Raw genomic sequence first — 25,512 nt, 5'->3', positions numbered from 1 at the left:
ATCCACTTTTGAGTTGTGCAGAGTTGCACTATATTTAGAAGCCTTTAGTACATGATGTGTCTAGGATTGACTTTGTAACATATATTCTTCCAAGGAGCCTTTGACCATGTAAAACCCACCAATATTCCTTCCTTTTTAGCACATTCATTTCACTAGTACTTCTTCTGTGTGTGCATTTAATTCCTAGCCATTTCTTGCATGAGCAAATTGCCTAAATGCGCTTGTGAGAAACCCTTTTATGGTAAACGTTATTAAACTGAAAACAAGGGTATAATAAAATAGCAATTTAAGGGTAATTTACTAACAACTAGAGCCCTTAAGCATTGACATACCATTGTGTAGTAATAACACCAGACTTGGTATTTAAACACACTCTTTGTCACTCCAAAAATCATTGGGACAGTTTCCTAATCCTCATGGTCTTTAATTATAGCTCCTTTAATTTTTTTTTTTTTACTACATCTATGTCACTGGCTTACAAATTATAAATCATTAACTTCTATCCACATAAAACATCCAGCAAACTGTTACATCTCTGCTCCTTATACAGAGAAATAACAAAGAAGATATTCAGAAAACATACTAGAGGTGAGCTGACATCTCTAAACCTTGAAGTTCTCGCACTTAAGTTTTCCACTGTGTCCTGAATCAGGTGATATTGGGGTGAGTAATGGTAGAGCCTGGATCTCAGAAGTGATCAATTAATTGAAAATTCTGAGGCTTCCTGAATCTTCCCCAGGGAGAAGAATTTGTTAAATACAAATCTCAGCAAAGATTCTTTGCTCTCTAGAGGGTAGTGTGGATGCCACAAAGGCCAGTGGGCAGTTGGACAGGACCTAGCCAGTATGACCAAGTCCCTGCATGTAGGGTCTGGCTTCCATTTGAAGGTGGAGATGTTCACACTTGTCAGCACTCTGAGGATACTCTCCTGAAAGACTGACTCATGCTAACTAGAAAGTAGGGAGGTAGGCACTGCAATGCTGGCTGGTTAATTTGCCACGAGGAGCCATCATCAGAGAGACCAGACGTACTCAAAGTCCATATAATCAGCACACATTGTCCCTGTCGGCAGGCCTCCACAGGAAGCCAAATCGTAATCAGAAACTCTGTATTAAGTTGCCCTGAAAAATCATTATCACAGATTTTGGAAATACCTCAAGTCTCTATGATCAGTTCATTCTCTACCTGAGGGTAACTGGGGAGCTAAATCATGGTCCAAAGGTTGTTTGGTGAGTGGATACTCAGGACAGGGGAGGCTGAGGGAGGGAAATGTTTAGTGGCAACAGGAACTTCATGGGTCCGTGCCAGAATGGGAATGACTTTGCCAGAAAGACTGATCTATTCAAAACCAAGTGGCTAAAACTTCCTTTTACCTAGAGGGGCAGTTGGATAGTGTACTAATTAATTTAGCAGCTTAAAACAATACACATGTTGCACAGTTTCTGTGGGTCAGAAATATGAGAGATTCTGGCTTAGGATTCCTCAAAATGGTATGTGGGCTGCAGTCGTCGAAAGGCTTACCTGGGCTAGGAGAACTGCTTCCAAGATGGCTCCCTCATATGGCTGGCAACTTGGTGCTAGGTATTGGCACGAGGCCTCAGTTCCTCACTACAAGGACCTCCCCATTGGGTTGCTTGAATGATGTCACGACATGGCAGCTGGCTTTCCCTAGAGTGAGTACTCGGAGACAGCAAGGTGAGGCCACAGTGTCTTTTATAACCTAATCCATAAAGTCACATGCCGCCATTTCCCCTACATTCTATTTGCTGAAAGTGACTCACTGAATCCATCCTGCACTCAAAAGGAAGGGAATTAGGCTCTGCCTTTCAAAGAGAGGTTTGTCAAATAAATAGTTAACATATTTTAAACCATAATAGGTATCACTTACATTGTCTCTGTAGCTCCTTTTTATTATACTTCCGTTGCTCACCAACTCCTCTGATGATCTATGTACTCTATTAATACATTTATATGATGTTTATAACTATTACATATTTATATGTAATTCTATATCATATATAACTATAGAACATCTAATTATGTTATAAATATCAATATATTTGGCTTATGGCCACACCATTGTAGCAGGACAGCCATTATGTACCTAATATCAAACCTGCCTACCTCCATTTTGCCACTTCACTAGCAGGGGGCCAGGGCAAGTAACTTGGCCCATCTGTGCCCCGGTGCCTTCGTCTGTAAAAGAAGGCTAGTAATAGGACCTACCTCATAAGTTTCTTGGGAGGATTAAGTGAGTAATTAAATGCACAGGGCTTAGAAGAGTGCCTGGCACTTTGAAAACATTCAATACTGTTGGCTCTCAGCGGTGGCAGCTGGAGTGGTAGCAGAAATAGTTTGATCCAGTAGGTGTAGTTAGCCCTCAGAGAGCAATCTGATTTCCATGTTCCCAGTGGTAGTAAACAAAAGCCATACTTGTCTTCCTGGTCCCACCATCCAAGCCATGTTCTGAGGATAAAGGGACCGGGGCCAGCAGCCTCTCATTTTCCTTCCTCTTTGCTGCACTTGTTCCTCCTCTGAATCCCAGGTTAATCCACAACAGAGAGTGGTTACATGGAGATAACATGTTTAGTTTGTGCTCTGACTCCTATTTATGTTTTGTTGTTGTTGCTGATTTTTTTTTTTTTTTTTTAGGCTGACATTTTGTGGAAGGGTAGCATATCCAAACAGGGAAATGACCTCGCAGAAAGCTAGGGAGTTCCTCAGCCTCATGAATTTTTTATTAGAGGCCATTCCTAATTTTTATCTTTAAATGTCCATTTTCAAGGATGTATGCTAGCCACCTCTGATTACAGTAGGCTTACAACATAACCGCGTTTGCTTCTTGACCCCTTTTGCTTCTTTCCAGTGCCTCTTGGGCTTAATGAATAGTTTTTATCTTCATGCTAAGCACATTCATCATTTAAAACATGCCTGGTATTTGCTGAAGATGAATTGAGGGGAAAGTTAGAAATGGAATTTTCTTCACCTCTCAGTGCTACTTTAAAAGGGAGGCTATACCTAGTGGAATGTGTGAGAGTTGTCTTGTGTCAGGTGGCAGTTAGCTAAATATAGAGTCAGGGAGCTGGGAGGGACCTGCTGAGGTCATCTGTGCCCTCCCGCCAGCCTTCCCCATCTGAATGTCTCCAGCCCTGTGCTCGCCAGCTCAGTAGTCATCAGCCACATAAGGCTTCTAAGCTCTTCAACTGTGGCTGGTCCAAGTTGAGATGTACTGTCCATGATAAAATACATTGACATTTTAAGACTTTTAAAAGATTTTTAAAGACTTAATTCAAAAAACAGGAAAAATGCCTCATTGATAATTTTATGAAATTATTAATGATGATTGATAATGAAGTAATATTTTGATTATTTAAATAAAATATATCATTAAAATTTACATTACCTGTTTGTTTTGTCTCTTCTTTAATATGGCTACTAGAAAGTTTAGCATATTATATGTGGCGTATATTTTATTAGTGTTGGACAGTGCTCTCAAGATTATCTCACTCTGTTATTCAGACCCCCAGGGCAGAGACTCTAAAGCCTTCCTTGGTGATTTTGAGTCTTTCATTATTCTGGCAATTCTGTTCTTCTCCACGTCCTATCTTAATCTCTCCTGCTTTTGGTTTGGAGACTTCTACTTCAAATAGTTGACTCTTTGGCATCTCCTTATGAAATCCCCACTTGAAGTGAGTCAAGCATCTCTTCATATTGTTGTAAGCAGAGTAAACGCATTTTCTTGTCACCTTTTGACTTTCTACCTCCTTGATCATTTTTAATGACTTCTTTTGGGTCATCTTCTCTATATTGTTTTTAAAAACTTGGTATCCCAAACCACCCACATTGCTCTAACATGAGTCCGACTATGCAGAGACAAGCGGAAGGAATTATCTCCATCATCAAGTACTTGACTGGCCCTTTTGCTACTTTACGTTATTTAATCCCACAGCACATGGAGGGGCAGATGCTATTTGTACCACTCTTGATAAGGTGGTTGGGGCTCAGAGAGGTTAAGTAACTTACCAAGGTTCTACCACAAATTAAGTGGCATGCCTGGGATTTGTGCCCAGCTTTGCCTGACTCCAAAGCTTACGCTCTTTCGTTATATACCATGCCTCTTTCTTTGCTGGTATTTTTCTTGAGATATTCTTTCCTGTAGTCTTGATAGGCATTGCAGTACAGGGTGATGCATTTGTAGCTTATGGTCAACAGTGATAACTGGGCTTGTTATGTTTGCACCTAGCTAGAATTGCTAAGCCCTTCTGCTAAATTCCAGAAACCCCTTCCAACCCTCCAGATACGGCATAAAAGCCAGCAGGACTGTCCAGCCCTAGCCCTTGTAGGGTCATCAGTGGGCCAGTGTTGAGATCTCCAGGTGTCAGGAATGATTTCTCTGAAAATAAGCTTTCTTTCCTCTGGCCCAGAGCCTGTGAATAACTATCAATCCCAAGACAGGCTATTTCTCAAAGGCTAATCAAGGCAAAGTGCATTGTTTGTGTTTTGAGTGAGAGGGGACAGAAGGGATACTTCTGAGTGTGTTAAAAATAGATCTTCCCATAGCTCGAAACTTGGGGACATTATGCTCAGTGAAGTAAGGCAGTCACAAAAGGACAAGTACTGAAATACCGTATGATTCTACTTCTCTGTGGTACCTAGAGTAGTTAGAGTTTCAGTTTGAGAAGATGAAAGGGTTCTAGAGATGGATGGTAGTGATAGTTGAACACTGTTATGAAATGGTGAATTTTTTTTTTTTTTTTTTTGAGACTGGGTCTCCTCTGTCACCCAAGCCAGGATACAGTGGTGCAATCACAGCTCACTGCAGCCTCGACCTCCCAGGCTCAAGCAATCCTCCAACCTCAGCCTCTAGAGTAGCTGGATCTACAGGCACACACCATCCCACGTGGCTATTTTTTTTTTTTTAATTATTTGTAGAGATGAGGACCAACTCATTGCCTAGGTTGATCCCTAACTCCTCGGCTCAAGCGATGCTCCTGCCTCAGCCTCCCAAAGTGCTGGGATTACAGGCGTAAGCCACCACCCCCAGCCTGTGAATTTTCCTAATGCCACTGAACATACACTTAAATATGATTAAAATGGTAAATGTTATGTGTATTTACCACAATAAAAACAAGCTGATCTCTACATAAAGAAAAACAGCGATTAGAGGTGCCCCAGGAGCCAAGTCTTGAGTCCATTGCTTATTCTAGCTTTGAGCCCATAGTTGTTCTGAGTTAGCGTCTCATGAGAAAGGTGCAGGCTCACTGCACAGAGATGAGTGGAGCTCTTTTTTTCCCTGACAAATTTCTCCATCTAGGAAGTTTTTCCAATTTCACACAGATGCCTTTGCCAGGATTTAAATCACTTTCAACAGATGTCTGGGGAGCTGTCTGGGGGAGGGGAAGCAGCCTCACCCCTGGGACTCTGGAATAGGACCTTTGTTCATACTCACTTGTCTATGGAGAGCTTCTTAGTCTTAGCCCCATGTCTATCAGGGGGTGGGCTAGACCTTTCTCAGAAAGAAAACAGCTGTACATTCTATTCAATTGTACCAAAGTAGTTGTAGCTTCTTTGGAAACATGAATGAGAATTTGATTGAGTACTCAATATCTAAGAATGTTTGATCTGTGTTTCACTGGAGTCTCTGGCCCTTGAAAACCTGGGGCCAGTTAACCAATCTGATACACAGGCTCTTTGGAGAAAATATAGCCAGGGTATGTAGATTGGGACCCTAATCTATAAAAATTCTCTTTAGAGTATCTGTTTAGAGTCATTGTGGGTGTATTTACTTATTTGCCCTGTATATTTTCCTTTTCAGGAATCATTAACCAATGGCAACAGGAATCCAAGGATAAAGTGATTTCCCTCCTGTTAACTCATCTGCCTTTGCTGAAGCCAGGAAACCTCGACGCAAAAGTAGAATATATGAAACTGCTGCCCAAAATCCTGGCTCACTCTATTGAACACAACCAGCACATTGAGGAGAGCAGGCAGCTGCTGTCCTATGCTTTGATACATCCAGCCACTTCGTTGGAAGACCGTAGTGCTTTAGCCATGTGGCTGAATCACTTGGAGGACCGCACGTCGACCAGCTTTGGTGGCCAGAACCGAGGCCGCTCAGACTCTGTGGATTATGGACAGACACACTACTATCACCAAAGACAGAACTCCGACGACAAGCTCAATGGGTGGCAGAACTCTCGGGATTCTGGGATTTGCATCAATGCCTCCAACTGGCAGGACAAAAGCATGGGGTGTGAGAATGGTCATGTGCCCCTCTACTCCTCCTCATCTGTCCCCACCACAATCAATACGATTGGAACCAGCACAAGTACAAGTAAGTTCCCCGGAAGCCCTGTCATGTAGTCTGGTTTGGCGATTTGCTGTGTATGTGGCATGCCCGCTGACAGTGTCTGCTCCATGCACCCTGTGACCCTGGGAGAGAAGGGCTGATTGGAATTGGCTGTGGAAAAGGTCCTTTGGACCCCATATTTGTTGCTCTTTGACTCTGCAAAGATGAAAATACTGGGATGGTAAAAGTGATTGATGGTCCAAATTTGGGTTATAAACAGACCAAAAATAAATAGAGAATAAAGGAAAGAAGGAAACTTCCCGTTTCCACAAACAGAGATGCATTTCACCCATGTCTTTCACCCTGGGGTTTTGGATTTGCCGAGGCACTGAGTTACTGTGTGATTCTCTAAACCTAATTCTAACCCATGGTTAACCAGGCAGCCTCATGGGCTTTGTGCTTTTTCTTTATTTTATTTTTTCCTCTTTCTTTCTTTCTCTCTCTCTCTTTTTTTTTTTTTTTTTTTTCTTGAATTTCACCCTGGAATGTTTCCTCCCTTTGCATTTTCTGGTTTTAATCCCCAATTGTCGGGGCACTTTTTTCCTGACCAGTGGGAGCAGGTTTGCTAACTGAGAATGCTGCTGTGTGCTGTGGCCTGGTGAGAATGCTGTGGACTTCCTCTCGTTCAGTCCAACACCTTAGGATAGGTGGGTCAGGAACTGCTTTGTGGGTGGGGAGAGCGGAGAACAGCCCTCTGCTCTTTTGACCACTAAAGCAAAGTACTGCACCCTCAGCTGGGCACTGGGGCTGGGAGTCCTCTCTCTGTCTCCCCACTGAGGCCGAGTAAAGTGACAAACACACCATTGGTGCCTATATAAAGTAGCGATGTGGAAATGCACCCTGTCTTCAAACAGTGTTCCTTAGTGCTAGTTTACACCTGTCCGTGAACACAGTGGCAGTGCCAAGATAACTTTCTTGAAGGAATGCTTTTGCAGTTAGACCTGATGTGCCTGTCTTCATGCAGGAACCCCCAATTAAAAGATACGAGAGGATTAATAATTGGGGCCCTGGCACAGAGACTCAGGCCTGTAATCCCAGCACTTTGGGAGGCCTAGGCGGGCAGATCACTTGAGGTCAGGAGTTCAAGACCAGCCTGGCCAACATGGTGAAACCCTGTCTCTACCAAAAAATACAAAAATTATCCAGACATGATAGTGTATGCCTGTAATCCCAGCTACTCAGGAGGCTGAGGTTAAGGAATCACTTGAACCCAGGAGGCAGAGGTTGCAGTGAGATGAGATCATGCCACTGCACTCCAGCCTGGGCAACAGAGTGGGTCTCAGAAGAAAAAAAAAAGAAAAAGAATTGGCAGTGATGCTTTCTTGGCATCTGTCCCTACTTGGATCTTTGGTTACCAGGCCTCTTTAAATGGCTTTCTCAAATAGGTAGGATTGTTGAATTACAGCTACATGAACTGAAACAGTACCTCAGTGGAATAACCAAGCAAACACTGAAGACACTGCACTGATACTGCTACAACATGGGATTTTTTAAAATTCTTGTTTCTGCTTTTACATTTAGATATGGGTCCCTTGCACATTTTGGGAATTAGGTGATTACGGCATCTTAATTTATTATATAAGAGGTTCTGATGACAGTATCTTTCATAGACTATAATCCAGCAGGAACTGTTCACTCGTCTCTGTATGATAGGGAGTGATGGCTGTGACTTCTAAAGCAGACACATGCAGGCAGATGACAGTCTCTTGGTCTAAGTTTTCTGCATTGGCAACAGAATCTAGCTATTGTTACAAAACTCTTCAATAGCTGGGAGAGATGCGAGCTGTAAGCTGCCTGCCTTCTTAAAATGTGGTCTTTTGTGTTTTAAAGGGTTGAGTGTTATGTCATGTGTCTCGAAATTAGGCTTGGGTCATTATATATTTCTGTCCACTGATTTATACATTCAGGATCAGGTCTTGACATTTAGTACATTTAAGATAGTTATCAGGTCGTAGTCAACAAGCACTTGTTTCTGGCTGTGGCCACCCAGCCAGCCCCATAGAGGGTAGAAAATTTGTAGATGACTGTCATGGCCTTACTGACCTCTGAAGCCCTGTGTAATACTTGAGTGAAAAGGACTTGGAGGCTTAACCAGATGACTAGACGACATACCTTTGGAAGAAGGCAGGCATTGGAGCCCTCTTCCAGAGCATCAGAGAAGATCAAAGGGCTCAGATCTCCCCTCCAGAAAGTTTCATTCAAACACTCATGGCCATATCAACACTTGTATGTCAATAATATCTCTTTAAGAAAATGTGAATGTCATTGCTGTACTCTTCTGTATTGCCTATGGTGGTTCAATTGTGTGAGTCAAAACCACAAGCCTTTGGGTCACTTGTTAACTCGTGCCTCTATCAATAAACCCTGAGCACCTGGGAGGCGGCCTGACTGAGGGAAGAACAAGGACTTTGGCACCAACGCCTCCTGGGTCCAAATCCCAGACCTGCAATTTGCTAACTACAGCTTGGCCAAGTAATTTAACCTCTCCCATCAAGGTGCCCACTTGTAAAACTGGAACATTCATATTATCTACCTTTGAGGGCTGTAGTGAAGGTAAATACGATTATGTAAATGCCCAGCCTGGTTAGAGCAGCAACAGTAAGCACTCCAGGGGTGCCTGTTAGATAAATAAATGAAAGAAACTGGGAAAGACGGTGAGGAGCTAAGTGTTAACACTGATATGCAGAGTCTGTGCCCTCATTTTCAGTTCTGATGGGTGCCTGACATAAGCACCTTACCCTAAGCCCAGAGCCATGCAGAGTATTCTAAGGGGCCTTGAATATGCTGTGATTTTTGGCCATTCCACTGCAATAGAAATTGGGTTGGACTTAAGGCTTCTTCTACTGCACTGACGAGCTACACTTCTTACCTCTTTCCAAGTGGAAAAACAATCTGCATAAGATAACATGGTGATAAAAACAGAAATCAATTAGTACTACACATTTTCAAATTATCAGCTACATTAATGATGGTGAATGAAAAGTAACCAGAAAGCCACCTCCTTAGTTTTTGTTTTTATTTTTAACCTTGGTTTATTCCACTGCTGTTTTACGCCTCAGTCATTGTGCCTTCAACAGAGTGCCTTAACATTTGTGCCTTCCTCCTTGTATGGATTCCCAGTCATTTACCCTGCAAATGCTTCCTGTCTATCTTCTGTGTGCCTAGCACTGTGTTTAGGTCCATGGGAAATACCAGGAAGCTGCAGACCCAGTTAACACTTCCAAGGAGCCTGTAATTGGAGAGATATGACATATGAATCAGTATCACAATTAAAAATTAAATATTCCTTTTTGCTGGACTTATCCATAGAAATTTCATATAACAATTCATGAGTTATATAAAAGTGCAGTAAAATCATACTCTTAAGAGCTGCCACAAGGCATATAGGATGAAGTGCCAGCTGACTGTAGGTCTATCCTGTAAGTGCTGTGAATGTGCAGAATGGAGAGATCCTTGTGAACTGGAGCGTCAAGAAAGCCTTTGGGCCAGGTGCCGTGGCTCACGCCTGTAATCCCAGCACTTTGAGAGGCCAACACAGGAGGATCGCTTGAGGCCAGAAATTCAAGAACAATCTGAACAACATAGCTAGACCCCATCTCTTAAAAAAAAAAAAAAAAAAAAAACATATTAGCTTGATGAGTTGGCTGCAGTGAGCTGTGATCATGTGACTGCACTCCAGCTTGGGTGACAGAGCAAGACAGTCTCAAAAAAAAAAAAGGGAAAAGACCAGGCATTGGTGGCTCACGCCTGTAACCCCAGTACTTTGGGAGGCCGAGGTGGGCGAATCACTTGAGGTCAGGAGTTCAAGACCGGCCTGGCCAACATGGTAAAACCCTGTCTTTACTAAATATACAAAAACTAGCTGGGCATGGTGGCACATGCCTGTAATCCCAGCTACTCAGGAGGCTGAGGCAGGAGAATCACTTGAACCTGGGAGACAGAGGTTGCAGTGAGCCAAGATCGTGCCACTGTACTCCAGCCTGGGTGACAGAGCAAGAGTGTCTCAAAAAAGAAAAGAAACAGAAAAGAAAAAGCAAGCTGTTGCAGGGGAAATGGAAAGTGAGCTAAGATGGAAAGAGGAAGGAGAATCTGGAGGGGAGGGGGCCCCTGGGTAGGAATATGCACTGAGAGCAAAGGGACGGGAGTTACAATGTACAGGCAGGATGAAAGACAGGGAAGAGGAAGGGTAGGCTCACAAAGGGAGAGGTAGTGAAGGCAGGTGGTAAAAGTAGGCTGAGGGAAGGGATCTGAGTGTCCCGAAGAGGCCAAGCATTGACACCCTAGGCATAGGAGTGACATGCTGTATGGGGAAATGGATTGTCTGTGAGCAAACCAGATGAGTGGCATTGACAAGTGCAGAGTCAGCAGGTTTCAACGTTGTGAAGTAATAAAAGTATCATTAGGACAGCAGCACCTATGGAACAGAAGGAATGGATACTAGAAATGTTCCTAGGTGGAATTATTAGGATTAGGATTCAGTATTGGTATGGACAATTTTTTTTTTTTTTTTTTTTTTTGAGAGAGAGTCTTGCTCTGTTGCCCAGGCTGGAGTACAGTAGTGTGATCATGGCTCACAGCAGCCTCAACCTCCTGGGCTCAAGCAATCCTCCCATCTCAGCCTCTTGAGTATCTGGGACTACAGGCATGCACCACCACACCCAGATAATTTTTGTATATTTTGTGGAGACAGGATCTCCCTCTGTTGCCCAGGCTGGTCTCAAACTCCTGTGCTCAAGTAATCCTCCTGCATAAGCCTCCTGAAGTGCTGGGATTATAGGTATGAGCCACCACACCCAGCCTGACATACATTATTGAGTTACTTATTCATTCACCTAGAAAATGTTTATTGCGTGCCTACTGTTGTGTCTTGCCTGCTCAAGGCACTTGAGATGCATAGTGGATAAGACAAAGTTGCCTTCCCTCGGGGCGCTGGCAGTCTAGTGTATACAAATTGTGGTATATAAGTAAAGTATATGTGTGGTAGAAGATGGTAGGTGATATGGAAATAGGAACAAGGGTAGGATCAGGCCTACGTAGTGAGGTAATTAGAGCATGAAACGGGGTGGTCAGGGTAGACCCCATTGACAAAGTGGGGTGTGAGCAGAGACTTGAAGGAGGAGTGGGAGTTAACCAAGTGGACATCTGGAGCAGAGTATTCCAAGCAGAGATAAAGCTGGAGCAAAGATCCCAAGACAAAACAGTGCCTGACTTGGTAGGGGAAAAACAAGAAGTCTGGTGTCTGAAAGGGAGTGAGCGAGGTAGACAGTGGTCAGAGAGGCTAGAGACCGAATGGGCATCGTAGGTCATTGCAAGGACTTGGACTTTTGCTCTCAGTAAACCAGAAAGCTATTGGAGGATTTCCAACAGGAGAGTGACATGATCCAACTCATATTTTAAAAGGTTCTCTTTGGCTGCTGTCTTAAGAATAGATAGGGCAAGGACAGAAACAGGAAAACCTCAGCTAAGAGGCTGTTGCAGTAATCCAGCAAGAGAAGATGGCTCACACCAGGATGGCTACAGTAGAAGGGTGAGAAGCAGTCAGGCTCTAGATATATTTTGAAAGTAGAGCCAACAGGATTTCCTGACAGAATAAATGAAGGGTGTGAAGGAGAGGATCGAAGGAGGACTCCAGTGTTTTTTGCCTAGGCAACTGGGTGTTGCTGTCAGTTGAGACAGGGAAAGTCTTTATCAGATAGAGTAGGATTTGGAGTAAGCTCAGGAGTTCAGTGTCATATATGATGAGTTTGGCATGTCTGTTGGAGATACTGAGTAGGCAGTGGGATATATGAGTGTGCAGTTTGGGAGAGTGAAGTGGTCTAAAATAGACATTTGGGAGTTAGTAGCACATGGGTGGTATTTAATGCTGGGACTAAATGAAATTGCCAGAGACTGGCAGAGAGAAAAGGCTGAGACTGTAGATAAAGAAGGCCAAGGCCCCCAGGCCTGGGCACCTCAACCTGAAAGCTGGAGAAAAGCAGAGGAAGCAGTAAAATAAACTAAGGAGAAACCCTTGAGGTTGAAGAAAACTGAAGTGCGTGTGTCTTACAAGGCACATAAAGAAAATGTTTCCAGGAGAGAAGAGTGATCGGCTGAGTAAAATGTTACAGATAAGCTAATGAGATGAAGACCAAGGATTGACCACTGGATTTATCAAAGAGGGATAGCAGAGGTAAAAGTGAGAGCACTTAGCACATGGTAGGTATTTGAGGGATGAGAAAAGTTAATGGCTCCGAAGAGATTGGAGGTAAGAGGGAGACAAACGGTCACATGCTAGATTTTGGATGTATGTTGATGTTGAGATGTTGGAGCGCTGAGATGGAGAAAAGTGATGTTTAGAAGGCATTAAAAATAGGTGATGGAGGCTGGGTGCAGTGGCTCACTGTAATCCCAGCACTTTGGGAGGCCGAGGCAGGTGGATCACTTACGCTCAGGAGTTCCAGACCAGCCTGAGCAACATGGTGAAACCACATCTCTATAAAAAATACAAAAATTAGCCGGATGTGGTAGTGTGTGTCTATAGTCCCAGCTACTCAGGAAGCTGAGGAGGGAGGATCACTTGAGCCTGGGAGGCAGAGGTTGCAGCGACCCGAGATGACACCACTATACTTCAGTCCAGGTGACAGAACGACAGAATTTTTAAGGCCCTGTCTCAAAAAAAAAAAAAACAGAAAAAAAGGAAAAAAAAAATAGATGCTATAGAGTTTTGAAGGACGGGATTAGGATAAGGCTGAGTAGGAGCCAAAAACTAAGTCCTAATCTAATGAGAATCTACCTATTTTCATTAATCAAGAGGCAAGAGTATCTTTTATTGGTTGCAGAGGTTAAATCAAGTGACATCTCAAGGACCTTTTCTACCATGAGATAAGGGAAGAGTGGGTTGGGATAGGCTGAAAAATGTTATGCAGCCTTTTGGATCGCATCAGAGCGCTTCAGAAGAAAGAGAAGAATGTATTTATTAGTACCTTGTTCTAGTAAGGCCGCTCAAGGGTATGCTAACTAAGAGCAAGAATGTGCACGTTCTTCACCACAAGCCTGTAGGACCAGATAGGACCAAGGTATTGGTCTAGGCTGTGACCAACCTTACACAAGGCTTGATCAACTTTGTTTCACCCATCAAGGGCAATTCCAAATATAGGCACATAGAACCCGGATTAGCATATCTAGGTTTGCTTCCTGTCTAAGGTCTGCTATAGAAAAAAAGTAAACCATTCAGACAAAGAATAAGTATTTCCTGGCTTTCTTAAGAGCCTACAGAATTCCCCTGTGTGGTGGTCAGTGCTACCTCACTTGCCCCAGACTGCCTTTCTGACCCTTGTCTGTTCTTCACTGGTGGACCTGGACCTGGAAGAAATCTCTGTGCTACAGCTACGAATGAAACTTGTTTTTATTCAAATAATTGCAACACTTGACTTTTCTTTGCATTATTGACATTTGGATTTGAAAGCTTGCTGGCCTTTGTTAGCCCAACATGAGGTAAGAACTCAGAAACTTTGGATACCTAAATTATGCCAGAATGCTCCATTTAAGCTGTCCACTTCTACAGATTCATGGTACATTTTGGAATCTTAGTATTTTATTAATATTGTTTTTTTCTGATGATAAAAATAATGTGTTTGGTACCATAGAACATAAAAAGTAAGTTAACAATGATAGCAAATACCTACATAGTGTTTACTATATATTGGGTACTGTTTAAAACCCTTTACATAAATATTAACTCATTGAATCCTCATACCCTCATGAAGGTGGATATTATTGTTATCCCCATTTAACAACTAAGGGAACTGGAGCACAGAAAGGTTAGGTAATGTGACCAACATCACAGACCTACTTAGTAGTTGAGCTGGGATATGAACCTAGGCAGTGAGGCCTCTGGAAATCTATGTTATTACTTGCCTCTCCCTCCTAATCCTATCCTCAGAGTTTGATTGCATGAGTAGCTAGTGGACTCTTGCTTTTCTCTGACCCTGGATTTGGCCCCATACAGACCCTCCAGCTTCCGTGGTCTCCACAGCCCACAGGTGTAAGACCCTGCCTGAATTGCCCCATTTCTGTGACTCTCTGAAGCAGGGAGCAGTCTTTGCATCAACCCACACACCTCGGTGTCGGCTCTTAGCATTTTGTGTCAGTTTTTGGTCACCATGTTCACCTATCCTTCCTGACTGTGAGCTCCTTGGCGATAGGGGTTGTATCTTCTTTATCCCTATTTCCCAGCACCTGGCATAATGTGTGGCTCAAAAAGTCACAGAAAGTTTGGAAATGTCAAATTCCTGGCACAGATTCAGCTGCAGTGGCAGAGCACCTTGTTGGATGAAGGCCGTCGCTTGCTAAGCCCAGATGTGGCCTCTGAATCCTCCTCAATATGCCCCTCTAGGCAACCACTATAATTCAATAAGAGATGGCATGTGAGCTGAAGCTTGTCTGCTCACCCTGCCATAAATGTTTGCTGATCAGTAGGGACTTAATAAATTCCTGAGCTCACTAGGCAGATGTTCATGAAAATAATGAATTTCCAAAATAAACAAGAAAATGTCCTTAGGATTTCACTAAATATTTGGTGATAATATTCATCATTTAGCCTTCTGTCATAATCATCTTAGTGACATTTATTGTTACTCTTGCTCCTTTTGTGACTTATTTGACCAAATCAGTTTCAATACTAAGACTTTTAAAAACATACCTTGATTATAGAGGTAGTTATATGAATTTATACATGTGATGAACTGCCATAGTTACAAATGTATTCCCAAAAACATTAGTGACCACAAAAACAGCTGAGATTTGAATAAGGCCTGTAGTCTAGTTAGTTGTATTGCATTAATGTCAAGCTTCTGATTTTGATAATGCACTATTGATACGTAAGATGTCACCTTGGGGGAAGCTGGGTGATGGGTACATGAGACCTCTCTGGGTAGTATTTCTGCAATTTCTTGTAAATCTATAATTACTTCAAAATTAAAAGTTAAAAAACAAAAATTACTTGGGATATTCAGTGCCTGGATTTTGGAGGGGGTTGGGGGAGGACATTGGTTTGGTCCTTGTTCTTGGTCTTCCTGAGGGGTAGAGGAAGTCCTTGCATTTATGGAAAGGATGGCTGCTAGGCCTCATACAGCCAACATCTGAAACTAAACAACTTCCGCAAGCAAAGTGGAGGACAAGAGTGGGAGTGAATCTCAGGGAAAGTGGCTCCCTTAGGAGCCCCTGATCTGCAACTGGAAAAAAACCTCCTTTCTCTCAGCCCCTAATGCGGCAAGAGCCAGCGATTTCAAAGGTACTTGTTTTGCTCATGAAGTCCTTCCTCTTCCTTCTGCCCTTAACCTTTTTTCACAAGGCCACAAGCCACTTCAAATGCATTTCAGTCAGCCTGTAAGAACCATCAGAACACAGATATTCAAAAGAGGGAGAGATACCAGGCAGCTCAAGCTCTAGATGGGTCTGGCAAGGAAAGAGGCCTTTGCATATGGCCTCTTGGAACCTGAAAAGGAAGAGTGAAGCATGGAGACCCTGATTCTATCTTGCAGGCTGCAGGTCATCCGCACCCGAAGCCTTTGGAGCCACTGATGTAGCCTGGAGTTCCTTTGAAATTTTCATGGAATTATTTTGACTTTTACCAGCAGACTTTCTTTCTCGGTGGAAAATTTTCCTCTCCCAAAAATCTAGCCAACCTGGCATGTAACTGAAAAATTCCATTATTTCCTTAACCCCTCATTTGCTCTTCAAAGAGGTAACTAATGAAAGAGTTGGTTTGCTTTCTTTGAGAAGCATTTATAACAGCTGGCATGATATATTTTTAGCTTTAGCTTCCTTCCCCTTTGGGGGAAACTTTTTTTAGTATGGCACTGGCCTTCCTAATACATACTACATTGTAAACATGACTCAATATATCTCAGAGGACTCGATGTTGCCACTGGCTGATCCTTCTCCTGTTTCTAAGAGTCCAGAGTTTTTACAGGACTGTGTTTTTCCTTGTCATGCCTAGTGTCTGTTTTCCAGGGCTTGGGGAAGAATGGTCAGAAAAATGCTGTAGTGGGTGAGAAGCCTGCTAGTTGATCGTGCGTTAGAGATCCCTCTGCCTGGAAAAAGGCAGAGACCTCCATGGGCTGCGTGCACCTTGGGTCATGAGGCTGTGCTCTCCATCCCCCATCCAGGAAGATTTTTTTAGACTTCAATGACAGTGAGGGTTATTAAACACTAGATGAGCCACAGAGGAAGACAGTTGTGTTCTCATTCCCCACCAGACTTTAAAAATAGGATGGATTCTGGCTGGAATAAATGGCTTAAGTTGGACTAGCCTGGAAGAGGGGAGGAGGAAAGAGGAGTTGAACAGGATGTCTTCTGTAAGACCCTTTTTGAGCCCTGTAGTCTTATGATTTCTATTATTTCACAAGATTTAGAGTAATAGACTAACTATAGCTGTTCTACAAACAAATAGATAAGAAAACTTTTAAATTTGCATTTACTGATTTTTTTTTCCTCTGAAGATATCCTGGGTAAACTCAGGTTACACTAAAGAAAGATGTCTCATGACTGTAGCTTACACATGTCTTTGATATCTTTAATTTCAAAAAATTAAACCCTTGAATTTCATGGTCTCAGGTGAGGGTGAATCTTAGTGACATCAACTATTGTCAATCTAGGGTGTATTTTCTAACTCTTAAACACTAAATCTCATTCCAGCCATCCCCCATCCCCACCCCAGCTGTCAACATTCTGTTAGGTAAAATATATTCTCAGGAAATCTCAGTTATCAGTCAGTTAAGAGCAGGGTGTGGAGATGGGGAAGCCAGGTGAGCAGGGGGCTCCCAAATCTGGAAAATGCTATGAAGTGGGTTGGAGGAAGGCTAAAACTCCCAACATACTCCAGAGTAGTCATTCCTTGCTAAAACTTTGGACCATTTCCACAGACAAATTCCATGGCTAGAGCTAGACGGTGAAGCCAATGGGAGCACAGGGTTTGCTTTAGAGATTTGTTTCACAGCCAGCCTTTCTGAGATGCATCCTTTTGGAAAAGCCCAGCAAAACCCATATGGAGCTAAAAGATTTATAATGGATTACTTTATGCTTTAGTCTTCTGCTTTGCACAGTAAGACATTGCTGTTTAAAAGGAATTAATTATAAGGCTGTGAATGGTGTTTTAGAGATTCAAGTTGGGACATAAACAATGAGGCAGTCTTGATCAAGAATAGCTTTGAAGTCAGACAAGTTGGTTTTAAAGTCCAGTTTTTGCAATAACTAGATGTATGGTTATGGACAGGTTACTTGACCTCTAAGCCTCCTTTCCTCATCTATAAAATGAGAATAAATTTCAGCAGAAGGCTTCTTCATTGACTTGATCCAGATAGGTAGTTGATGCATTCATTGTAAGGGAATCATAACAAGTAAGACTTTAAATGCATAATTTTATCTTAAAACATAAATATCTATATCCATTTTCAGTCTTTTGTATAGCATGATAGCCTTTTCTCTGAGAAGAGGGTACCTGACAGGTTGCTCTATGTCTTTCCTGCATAAATCACACCCTTAATATGTTATCGTCTTTGATTTCTTTAAAATGGAGCTGGAATTTAAAGGCATTTGCAAAAACATCAGAGCATAGACTCTCTCTAGATTCTAGTTTTTCTTTTTACAATTTAGCTTATAGTTTTCTCACACTGAATTCAACAGTAGATTTTTAAGCAAAAATAATGGATATTTCTAAAGCATTTAAGTTTTTTTGCAGTTAACTTTATAACTTGTGTGTCATTGTTTCTGTGATGTGTTTTAAAATTACATATTTACAATAAGCACATCTGACATAAACAGGCTTGGGAACAACCTGTTTGATCCTTGGTGCACCTACAAGTCAGCTGGTGGGAGCAGAAGGGCACAAGTAAACTAAAGTGCTAGGGGAGTCAGTGAGCAGTAAGCATCGATAAGTAGTTTAGAGGGAATGGAGAGTAGTGGTTGGTCCAGCAAGTTGGTTAAGTGAAGATGAGTTAAGAGAGCCTGTAAGGGTGGTTGTGAGGATTACATGAGAAATGTGTGTACAGCACTTGCCAGTAAGATAGCCCTTATTGTTGTTGTTATTACTGCTGGTGATAGTAAGTGCTTCTTCCACCAGCCCAGCCTCTGCAGTAAACTGTGATGGAATAGGATCCCTGGGGAAGCCCTATGACAAAGCTATCCCATTATGCTAAATTGAAATCAAGATACTTTGAATCTGTTCTACAAAGAGCCAGCCTTCCACAAATACCATTATTCCCTTAAGGATTGTTCTAGTGATATATATTCCTAAATACTTTAAAATGGACCAGGTTTTAAAAGAATAAAGAGTAAGGTAAAATTGTGCTTCTTTGGGATCCCTTATGAACAGGAATAATTTTTTAAATTAGTTATAATGATAAGAATGTTATTCACACTTTTAAAAATTATCCTTAAGTAACAGAATAGGATTTAATAGGAATAAATGAGGCTGTGCACCCACATTCAGGCCAGAGAAGTGTGGCCAGTCCCAAGAGGACAGAGTGTTTGAAAGAAAAAAAAAAAAAATGTGCCATAGTGAATTCACTTCCAACTCAGTGTATGATCTTAAATTCACGGGGATTCTCACTTCTTTATGAAGGCGTGGGGTTGGATGACCCCTAAGGATCCTTCTTAGCACTTTTATTCTTTGCTTCCAAAGTAGAAGAATCTTCAACTCAGAAAGTGCTGCTGATGAGTCTATAGCACTTATTTTGGGGTGGGTGGGGGAGGAGGATGAAATGTCTAGGAGAAGTGGGATGCGTCAAAGCCAGGAAGACAGCCTCCCGCTATATTCAGCATTAACTACATACTACCTGAAAAATCTAATGTGGTTTTGGTCCCCCTAATTTTAAAAAGGAGTGTGAAAAAAATCAGTAACTGCTCCCTGGAGTGTGAAGGGAAGTCTGGTGGACAGGGGTGGGTGGGGGAATTATTTCTCATCCTACTGTTTGAAGTAAGCACCGTATTAATGTCATGTATTGCCTATTAAAAATGTATAAAATGAGAAATATGTGAAGATGTTAGTGAAGAAAGAGGGGAAAAAGAGGATAGCCTAAAATAAAAAAACAGGATGATTCAGCCTGGAATAATAATGCTAAATAAGGAGTGATCTGATAATTTAGAAATGTATTAGAGTTTATTAATAGGAAACACAGTATCATGAGTTCCTTAGTCTCTGCCATAGAGAAAGAAAAGAAAATTGGCAAAAATAATACTGTTTAAGGTCATGGTGATGAAGAAAGTTCAGAGCATGCTACAATTATAAATGTGGATTCTTTATCCTTTCTTATCTTAAAGAAAAAAAAAAAATCAGAGGATCACCAAGTTCTGTTGCTTGGCACCTGAATCACAGGCCACTTTAAAGCCATTCTTGCTTGATGATTGTAGTTTCATCAAGACGGATTCTTTTATAAGAAAAGTGTACTCTTTGAAGGCTCTTTGTTTTAAGAGGTCTGATAAATATTTAGCATGTTACTGGTCTTATTCAAGTACCACTAAATCAAATATTTTCACAGTGGAAGCAGGGACACTCAGCTTTTGCCCTGTCTCAAAAACTACCCATTTTCGGTTAAAAAAAACAAACAACTTTTGCTAAACCCAAGTCAAAACAAAGTCAGACATATATTCCTCAGCTCCAGTTTCTTGAGAGGCCAGCATCAATCAATAGGTAAAGCACCCAACGCTGTCCTACAGAGCCTAGAAATTAAACTTTCTCAGAAGACAAGGGCTGACGAGAGGGTAAGTAGTATTAAGAAACTGAATATACTCTCCTTATCTCTTGTTAGTATCCAGGTGAAACATAGGAGACAAAACACGTATTACAGAGATGTCTCATTTTACACAGTGTATATATTTCCAAAAAGTTGTTGAAACAACCTTTTTTTAAATCAAATTATTTTCCCATTGAGTAAAACTGTGATTCAGAATGTGAATTTTCTTAGTTGCTTGCTAATCTTCATTTGCAGAAACTCTTAAATGGGGGTAAGGTCCTCAGTTCCTGGGAGTCTCTAACAAAGTGAATATAAAGTATTTAAAACAATAAATACTGAAAAAATTTCTATAGATGATTTTTTTGGCAATGTGTCTAACAGTCTTCTCTGATTGTATGTTGGGATTATTAAGTATTAAGTATTTATGTTTTCTTCTTCTCTGATTGTATGTTGGGATTATTTAAGTGGCTTTTGTTGTTTTTAACAAGTCACATTTATATGAAGTTGGGGGGCAGGACAGGTGGCAACTACAATGCCCCTCTCAGTGGTGCTTCTAAATGCACAGGATATAGGCTTCCCAAATACATCAGGAGTTAGAGAACTTGCTGAGGAGAGACATTGACATGAGGATTTGGCCTGGGTCTACATCCAATGCATGTATTGGGAGAATGCTCAAGATTGCAGCATGGTTGCAAAGTTGGGAAAATTTGGGTGTAGTCATGAGGCCTTAGGGAGCTACATTGTGAGAAAGGGTATTGTTCACATATGTTCATCGTTATTCAAGAAATTATTTTGGCAATGGCTCACACCTGTCATCCCAACATTTTGGGAGGCCGAGCAGGGAGGATTGCCTGTCCAGGAGTTCAAGACCAGCCTGGGCAACATAACTAGACCCCTATCTCTACAAAAAAATATAAAACATTAGCCAGGTGTGGTGGCTTACACCTGTGGTCCCAGCTACATGGGAGGCTGAGGCAGGAGGATCTCTTGAGTTCAGGAATTTGAGCTGCAGTGAGCTATGATTGCACCACTGCACTCCAGCCTGGGCTACAGAGCAAGACCCTGTCTCTAAAAAAAAAAAAAAAGAAAAAAGAAAGAAAGAAAAGAAATTATTTCGTGCCTACAGTGTTGTTATTTATTCTGCTAGATTTAGCAGCATAATGTTAATACCCCAACACAATGTTGCATATAAGTATAAATCTAAAAGTCCATAATGGCATCTTTGGGTAAAAATGACCACATTTATAGATTTGTTTACTTTTGGCAATGTAGCTCCAAATTCACCTGGAATCTCAAAATATTGTGTGCTAAATTTCAAAGTCTGAGAGTCCTTGATGCCCAAGAGTTTCTCTACTTTGGGTGTCAGACTGACAATGTAATTGAGGCTAGGCAGTCCCTGAAAGTAGATCTGAACTGCAGATCCTAAATTCAAGGTAAGCATCTTTGCAGATCTCACTGTTGTTCAGGAATGAGTATTGTCAATACTCAGAAAAAGGAGATGTCTTGCAAGCAAATGTGTTGCTTGAAGGTTTTTTTTTGTTTTGTTTTGTTTTTTGGCTCAATCTATGATATTTGTGAAAGAGAATTTAAAACTGTATGGTCACAGTTCTTTCCCAATTTTCTGTTGGTGATCCTCTCTCTCTCTCTCTCTCTCTCTCTCTCTTTCTCTTGCTAGGGACAGCTGCATAATTTTTATTTGCCTCTAGAGCTATTCTCTTGCTCCTCTTCCCCCAGCTATTCAATCTATATGCAATTCAGAGGCCAGGCTAATTATGGGGTGCTAGAGAAGCAGTTGCCCAGAGAAAAGCTCTTTAAGCACTCAACTGGGATAGAGCTGGGGTCACGCTCGTGACCATCTCCCCATTCACAACTGCATATCTGCATGTGAGCTGCCTTCCATTATTTTGCAGTTGCATAAACAAACTTTTTAGAAAGGTCAACACAAGGAATGAATGCTTTTTCTTAAAGAACAGAGCAAGGAAAGGATTTCATGTTTACTTCTTGAGGCTTCACTACTGGAAGAATAGCCACAAAGTGGCCATGAAAGAAAGGATGTGTTCCTCTCCTTAACCAGGGCTTTGTGTTTTTGGCTGCTCCAGCAATGGCTTAGGAGCAAGAAGCTTTATACACTCAAGAGTTGGACTCTCAAAATAGTATGACTCTTAGTAAAAGGCCTGCTGAAACTCTTTGACCTAGATTGCTTTTGCCTGCAGGCTAGTTGTTTTTTTTGTTTTTTTGTTTTGTTTTGTTTTTTGTTTTGTTTTGTTTTTAACTCCACTATATCATATTGGGTAAATGGTTTACTTCCAGAGATGTTAACCCTGTGAGACCATACTCCCTAAATGACACAGACTGAGAGAAACAAAGCATGTCCTGGAGAGTTCCCTTAAGAATCCTGACTTTGGGCCAGGCACTGTGGCTCACGCCTGTAATCCCAGCACTTTGGGAGGCTGAGGCAGGTGGACCACCTGAGGTCGCGAGTTCGAGACCAGCCTGGCCAACATGGTGAAACCCCATCTCTACTAAAACTACAAAAATCAACTGGGCATATGGCGGGCACCTGTAATCCTAGCTACTTGGAAAGTTGAGCAGGAAAATCGCTTAAACCCGGGAGGCAGAGGTTGCAGTGAGCTGAGATCGCACTATTGCACTCCAGCCTGGGTGACAGAGCAAAACTCCATCTCAAAAAAAAAAAAAAAAAAAAAAAAGAATCCTGACTTTGGGAAAGAAGGGTTCAAAGGAACACCTTTTCCCATTTCCACTTCCTTCTTTTAGAACAGTCAGCTTAGACTCAGCCTCTTGGAATCCTCCAGTCTGACAAAGATTTGAATGGGGCTTTGGCTGGGCTGTCAGAACTCTAGAGGAAAGGAAGCCTGCTTGACATCCAGATTTATCTTCAACTTAACCCCACTGCCAAGTCTACACAATTGGTGTAGACCCCACTGCCAAGTCTATACAATGAATGTAAAATGGGTCCATGATGGTCATGAGGGTCCCACTGGGAATCATAGCCCTAAGCCCATGACGAATAGACTTGAAGGCTTCCTTTGATGCTGGAGAAGTTTGCTTTTCTTCAAGTCCTATCATTCAAAGTTGAGTCTGACTTTCCCAAATTGTTCCAGCTCTGATTCACAACTCCCAAATCTAGCAATGGGGGTGGCCTGGTTTCTAGGATTGAAGGGAGAATTAGGACAAATGACCCCTTATTTCTCAACATTCCCTTCTTTGTGACACACTGTTTCATTCCAGAACATGTGTTGATGACACATATCTGGCAGGGTTGCTAGTATACTGAACGGCAGAATCAGAGTCCAGAAAGGTCTTGGGCAATATCAAGTTGTGGTTCAGAGCACACATATTGGCGTGAGACTGACCTGGGTTTGAGTCCCAGTTCCACTGATTACTACCTGTGTGACCTTGGAGAAATACCTTAACCTCTCTTGGCCTTGATTTCCTCAAATTAAAAAGGAGTACTAAATGCCACCCATAAGTGGTTGTGAAAGTCCTCTCTGGGTCTACATACAATCTTTTTCTTGAAGACGTCCTTCTATTCTCCTACTCCCAGCTGTGTCAGTTACCCTCAGTCTAGCTCTCCTAGTCTAAAATATTTGCTTCTTCAGCTCTAGAAAATTTTCTTGAATTTTCAAAATAATTTCCTCTCATTAATTTTCTTCCTTGCTCTTTAAAGAATTTCAAATTAGATAATAACTCTTCTCTATTGATCTTCTAATCTCCTTAATGTTTCTTCTCCTGTCAATTTTGTTCTACTTTTAATCTTTCTGTTCTACTCTCTAGGTGATTCATATAACTTGATCTTTAAAACATACTATGTAATTTTAAATCTCTGCTATCATATTTTCAAATTCCAAGAGTTCTTTTTTGTCTTTTTAAGGTTCCTTTTTGTATTGCATTCTGTTCTTGTTTCATGGCTGCCAAATCTTTTCTAATGTCTCTGAAGATATCACATTTGATTTTTGGAGTTCTCTTCTGCTCCCAATATTGTCTGTGTTTCTTGGAGTTTTTTTCTCTTCTGTTTGTTTTGGACTCTTTCTCAAGTGAGAAGCATTCCTCAGTTATCTGTTGATTCTTGGCTTTCCTTTTATTTAAGAGGAAGGGACTAGAACCTTGTGTGTGTAGATTTCACCAAGAGAGATCAGATAGGAACCTAACCTGCCTGTTTTTATGAAACTCACATATATCACCATCTGCAATTCTTTTCTCATGGACTAGTCCATTACCATTAAAGAAACCCATTACCAGCCTCCTCCTGAGGGATATAAGCCTTACTGTGAGGGTCCTAGGGCCTGTTAGGAGTAAAGTGCTAAGATGACAGTTGCCTTGCTGAGCAGGGTAGAAGGGAGAATCTGAGGGTCTCTCTGTACCTTAAACATAAATTCTAACAAACCAGTTTTTTTTTGCCTGCACATGAAACCCAAGCAAAAACAGGTTGTCTATGAATGGCTTAGCACCAGGTTCCCTAAACCACCATTTTCCAGTCCCTCCCTGCACCCCTGCCTTCAGAGGTACCTGCTCTCCAAGTCCTGGGCTTCTTGGAAGTTCTGCCACATAAACTGCCATGCTTTCCCTTGCTGTGGGCACACACACCACCTTTCTCAGGTCTTCTGAGTCAGTTCCCTCATGTCCTTCAGTCTCCCAGCTTACAACACTTTGTTGACTTCAAGTGATCTGATAACCTGATCATTTCCTATCATCTTCTCTCCTGCATTCTTTGTCCTTGTGAGCTTGTGCCTTTGCTGTCATCTTTGTGAATTTTCAGAAGGAACAGAACGTTCGCATAAATAGGCTATTTTAATTGTCTACTTGTTTATTATCTATCTCCCCCACTAGAATATAAATTCTAAGAGGTCAGGAACCTGGTCTTGTTCACCACAACATTCCATTGTCTAAAACTCTGGCTGGCATATGGTAGATGTTCAATAAATGCTTGTTGAATGAATAAATGAGTGAATGTGCGCATCAATGAATGGCATGTATTTAGATCTCTTTGTGTAGTCCCTACATCCCAATAAATAATAACTATCTTATCCATAATTATTTCAATTTTGAGGATTAGATAATGAAACCAAACTTTATGCTACTCAGAGCCATTTATTTTAAATAGGGATAAACCTGTCTCTCTTAAATAGAAATCTTTACTGGGGAGTGTTTGAAATGCCTTTACCTCTCAAGAGCTTCCTCTTTAAGCTCTTACTTTTCTTGATAGTAATCTTCCCCCATAACTCTCATTATTAATAGGATGTTGCCTATTTCTGATAGTTAAATGAAGGCTGCATTTGGAAGGTAAGGAGCTGCCCGAAGATCACGTTTCCACATGGAAGAAGATTAGATCTAGAGTTCAGTTCTTCTCATTGGCAACGGTACCTTTAGCCTGTCACTTTCCTTCTCTCGGTTTGCATTGTCTTATCCAGAAACTGGGCTGCAGAGAATGGA

General features: G+C 41.7%; 1 protein-coding gene across 7 annotated transcripts in view; it reads left to right on the top strand.

The window, feature by feature from the left end:
• The window catches only part of SAMD4A (sterile alpha motif domain containing 4A), a 228,648-nt gene that overhangs the window by 132,286 nt on the left and 70,850 nt on the right, over positions 1-25,512 (top strand). For 6 of the 7 annotated variants that reach the window (XM_009211565.4, XM_009211564.4, XM_009211563.4 and 3 more), the window contains one exon: positions 5,816-6,334. In XM_009211565.4, the coding sequence (XP_009209829.2) occupies positions 5,816-6,334 (519 nt within the window). Of the gene's footprint in view, positions 1-550; positions 664-5,815; positions 6,335-25,512 lie in introns of all 7 variants that reach the window. The other variant, XM_009211568.4, reaches the window with a different exon arrangement.

The sequence above is a fragment of the Papio anubis genome, chromosome 7 (genome assembly GCF_008728515.1).
Source record: "Papio anubis isolate 15944 chromosome 7, Panubis1.0, whole genome shotgun sequence".
In the NCBI taxonomy this organism is placed as follows: Eukaryota; Metazoa; Chordata; class Mammalia; order Primates; family Cercopithecidae; genus Papio; species Papio anubis.
Note: the sequence above shows the minus strand (reverse complement) of the source record. Positions and strands in the feature narration are given on the sequence as shown.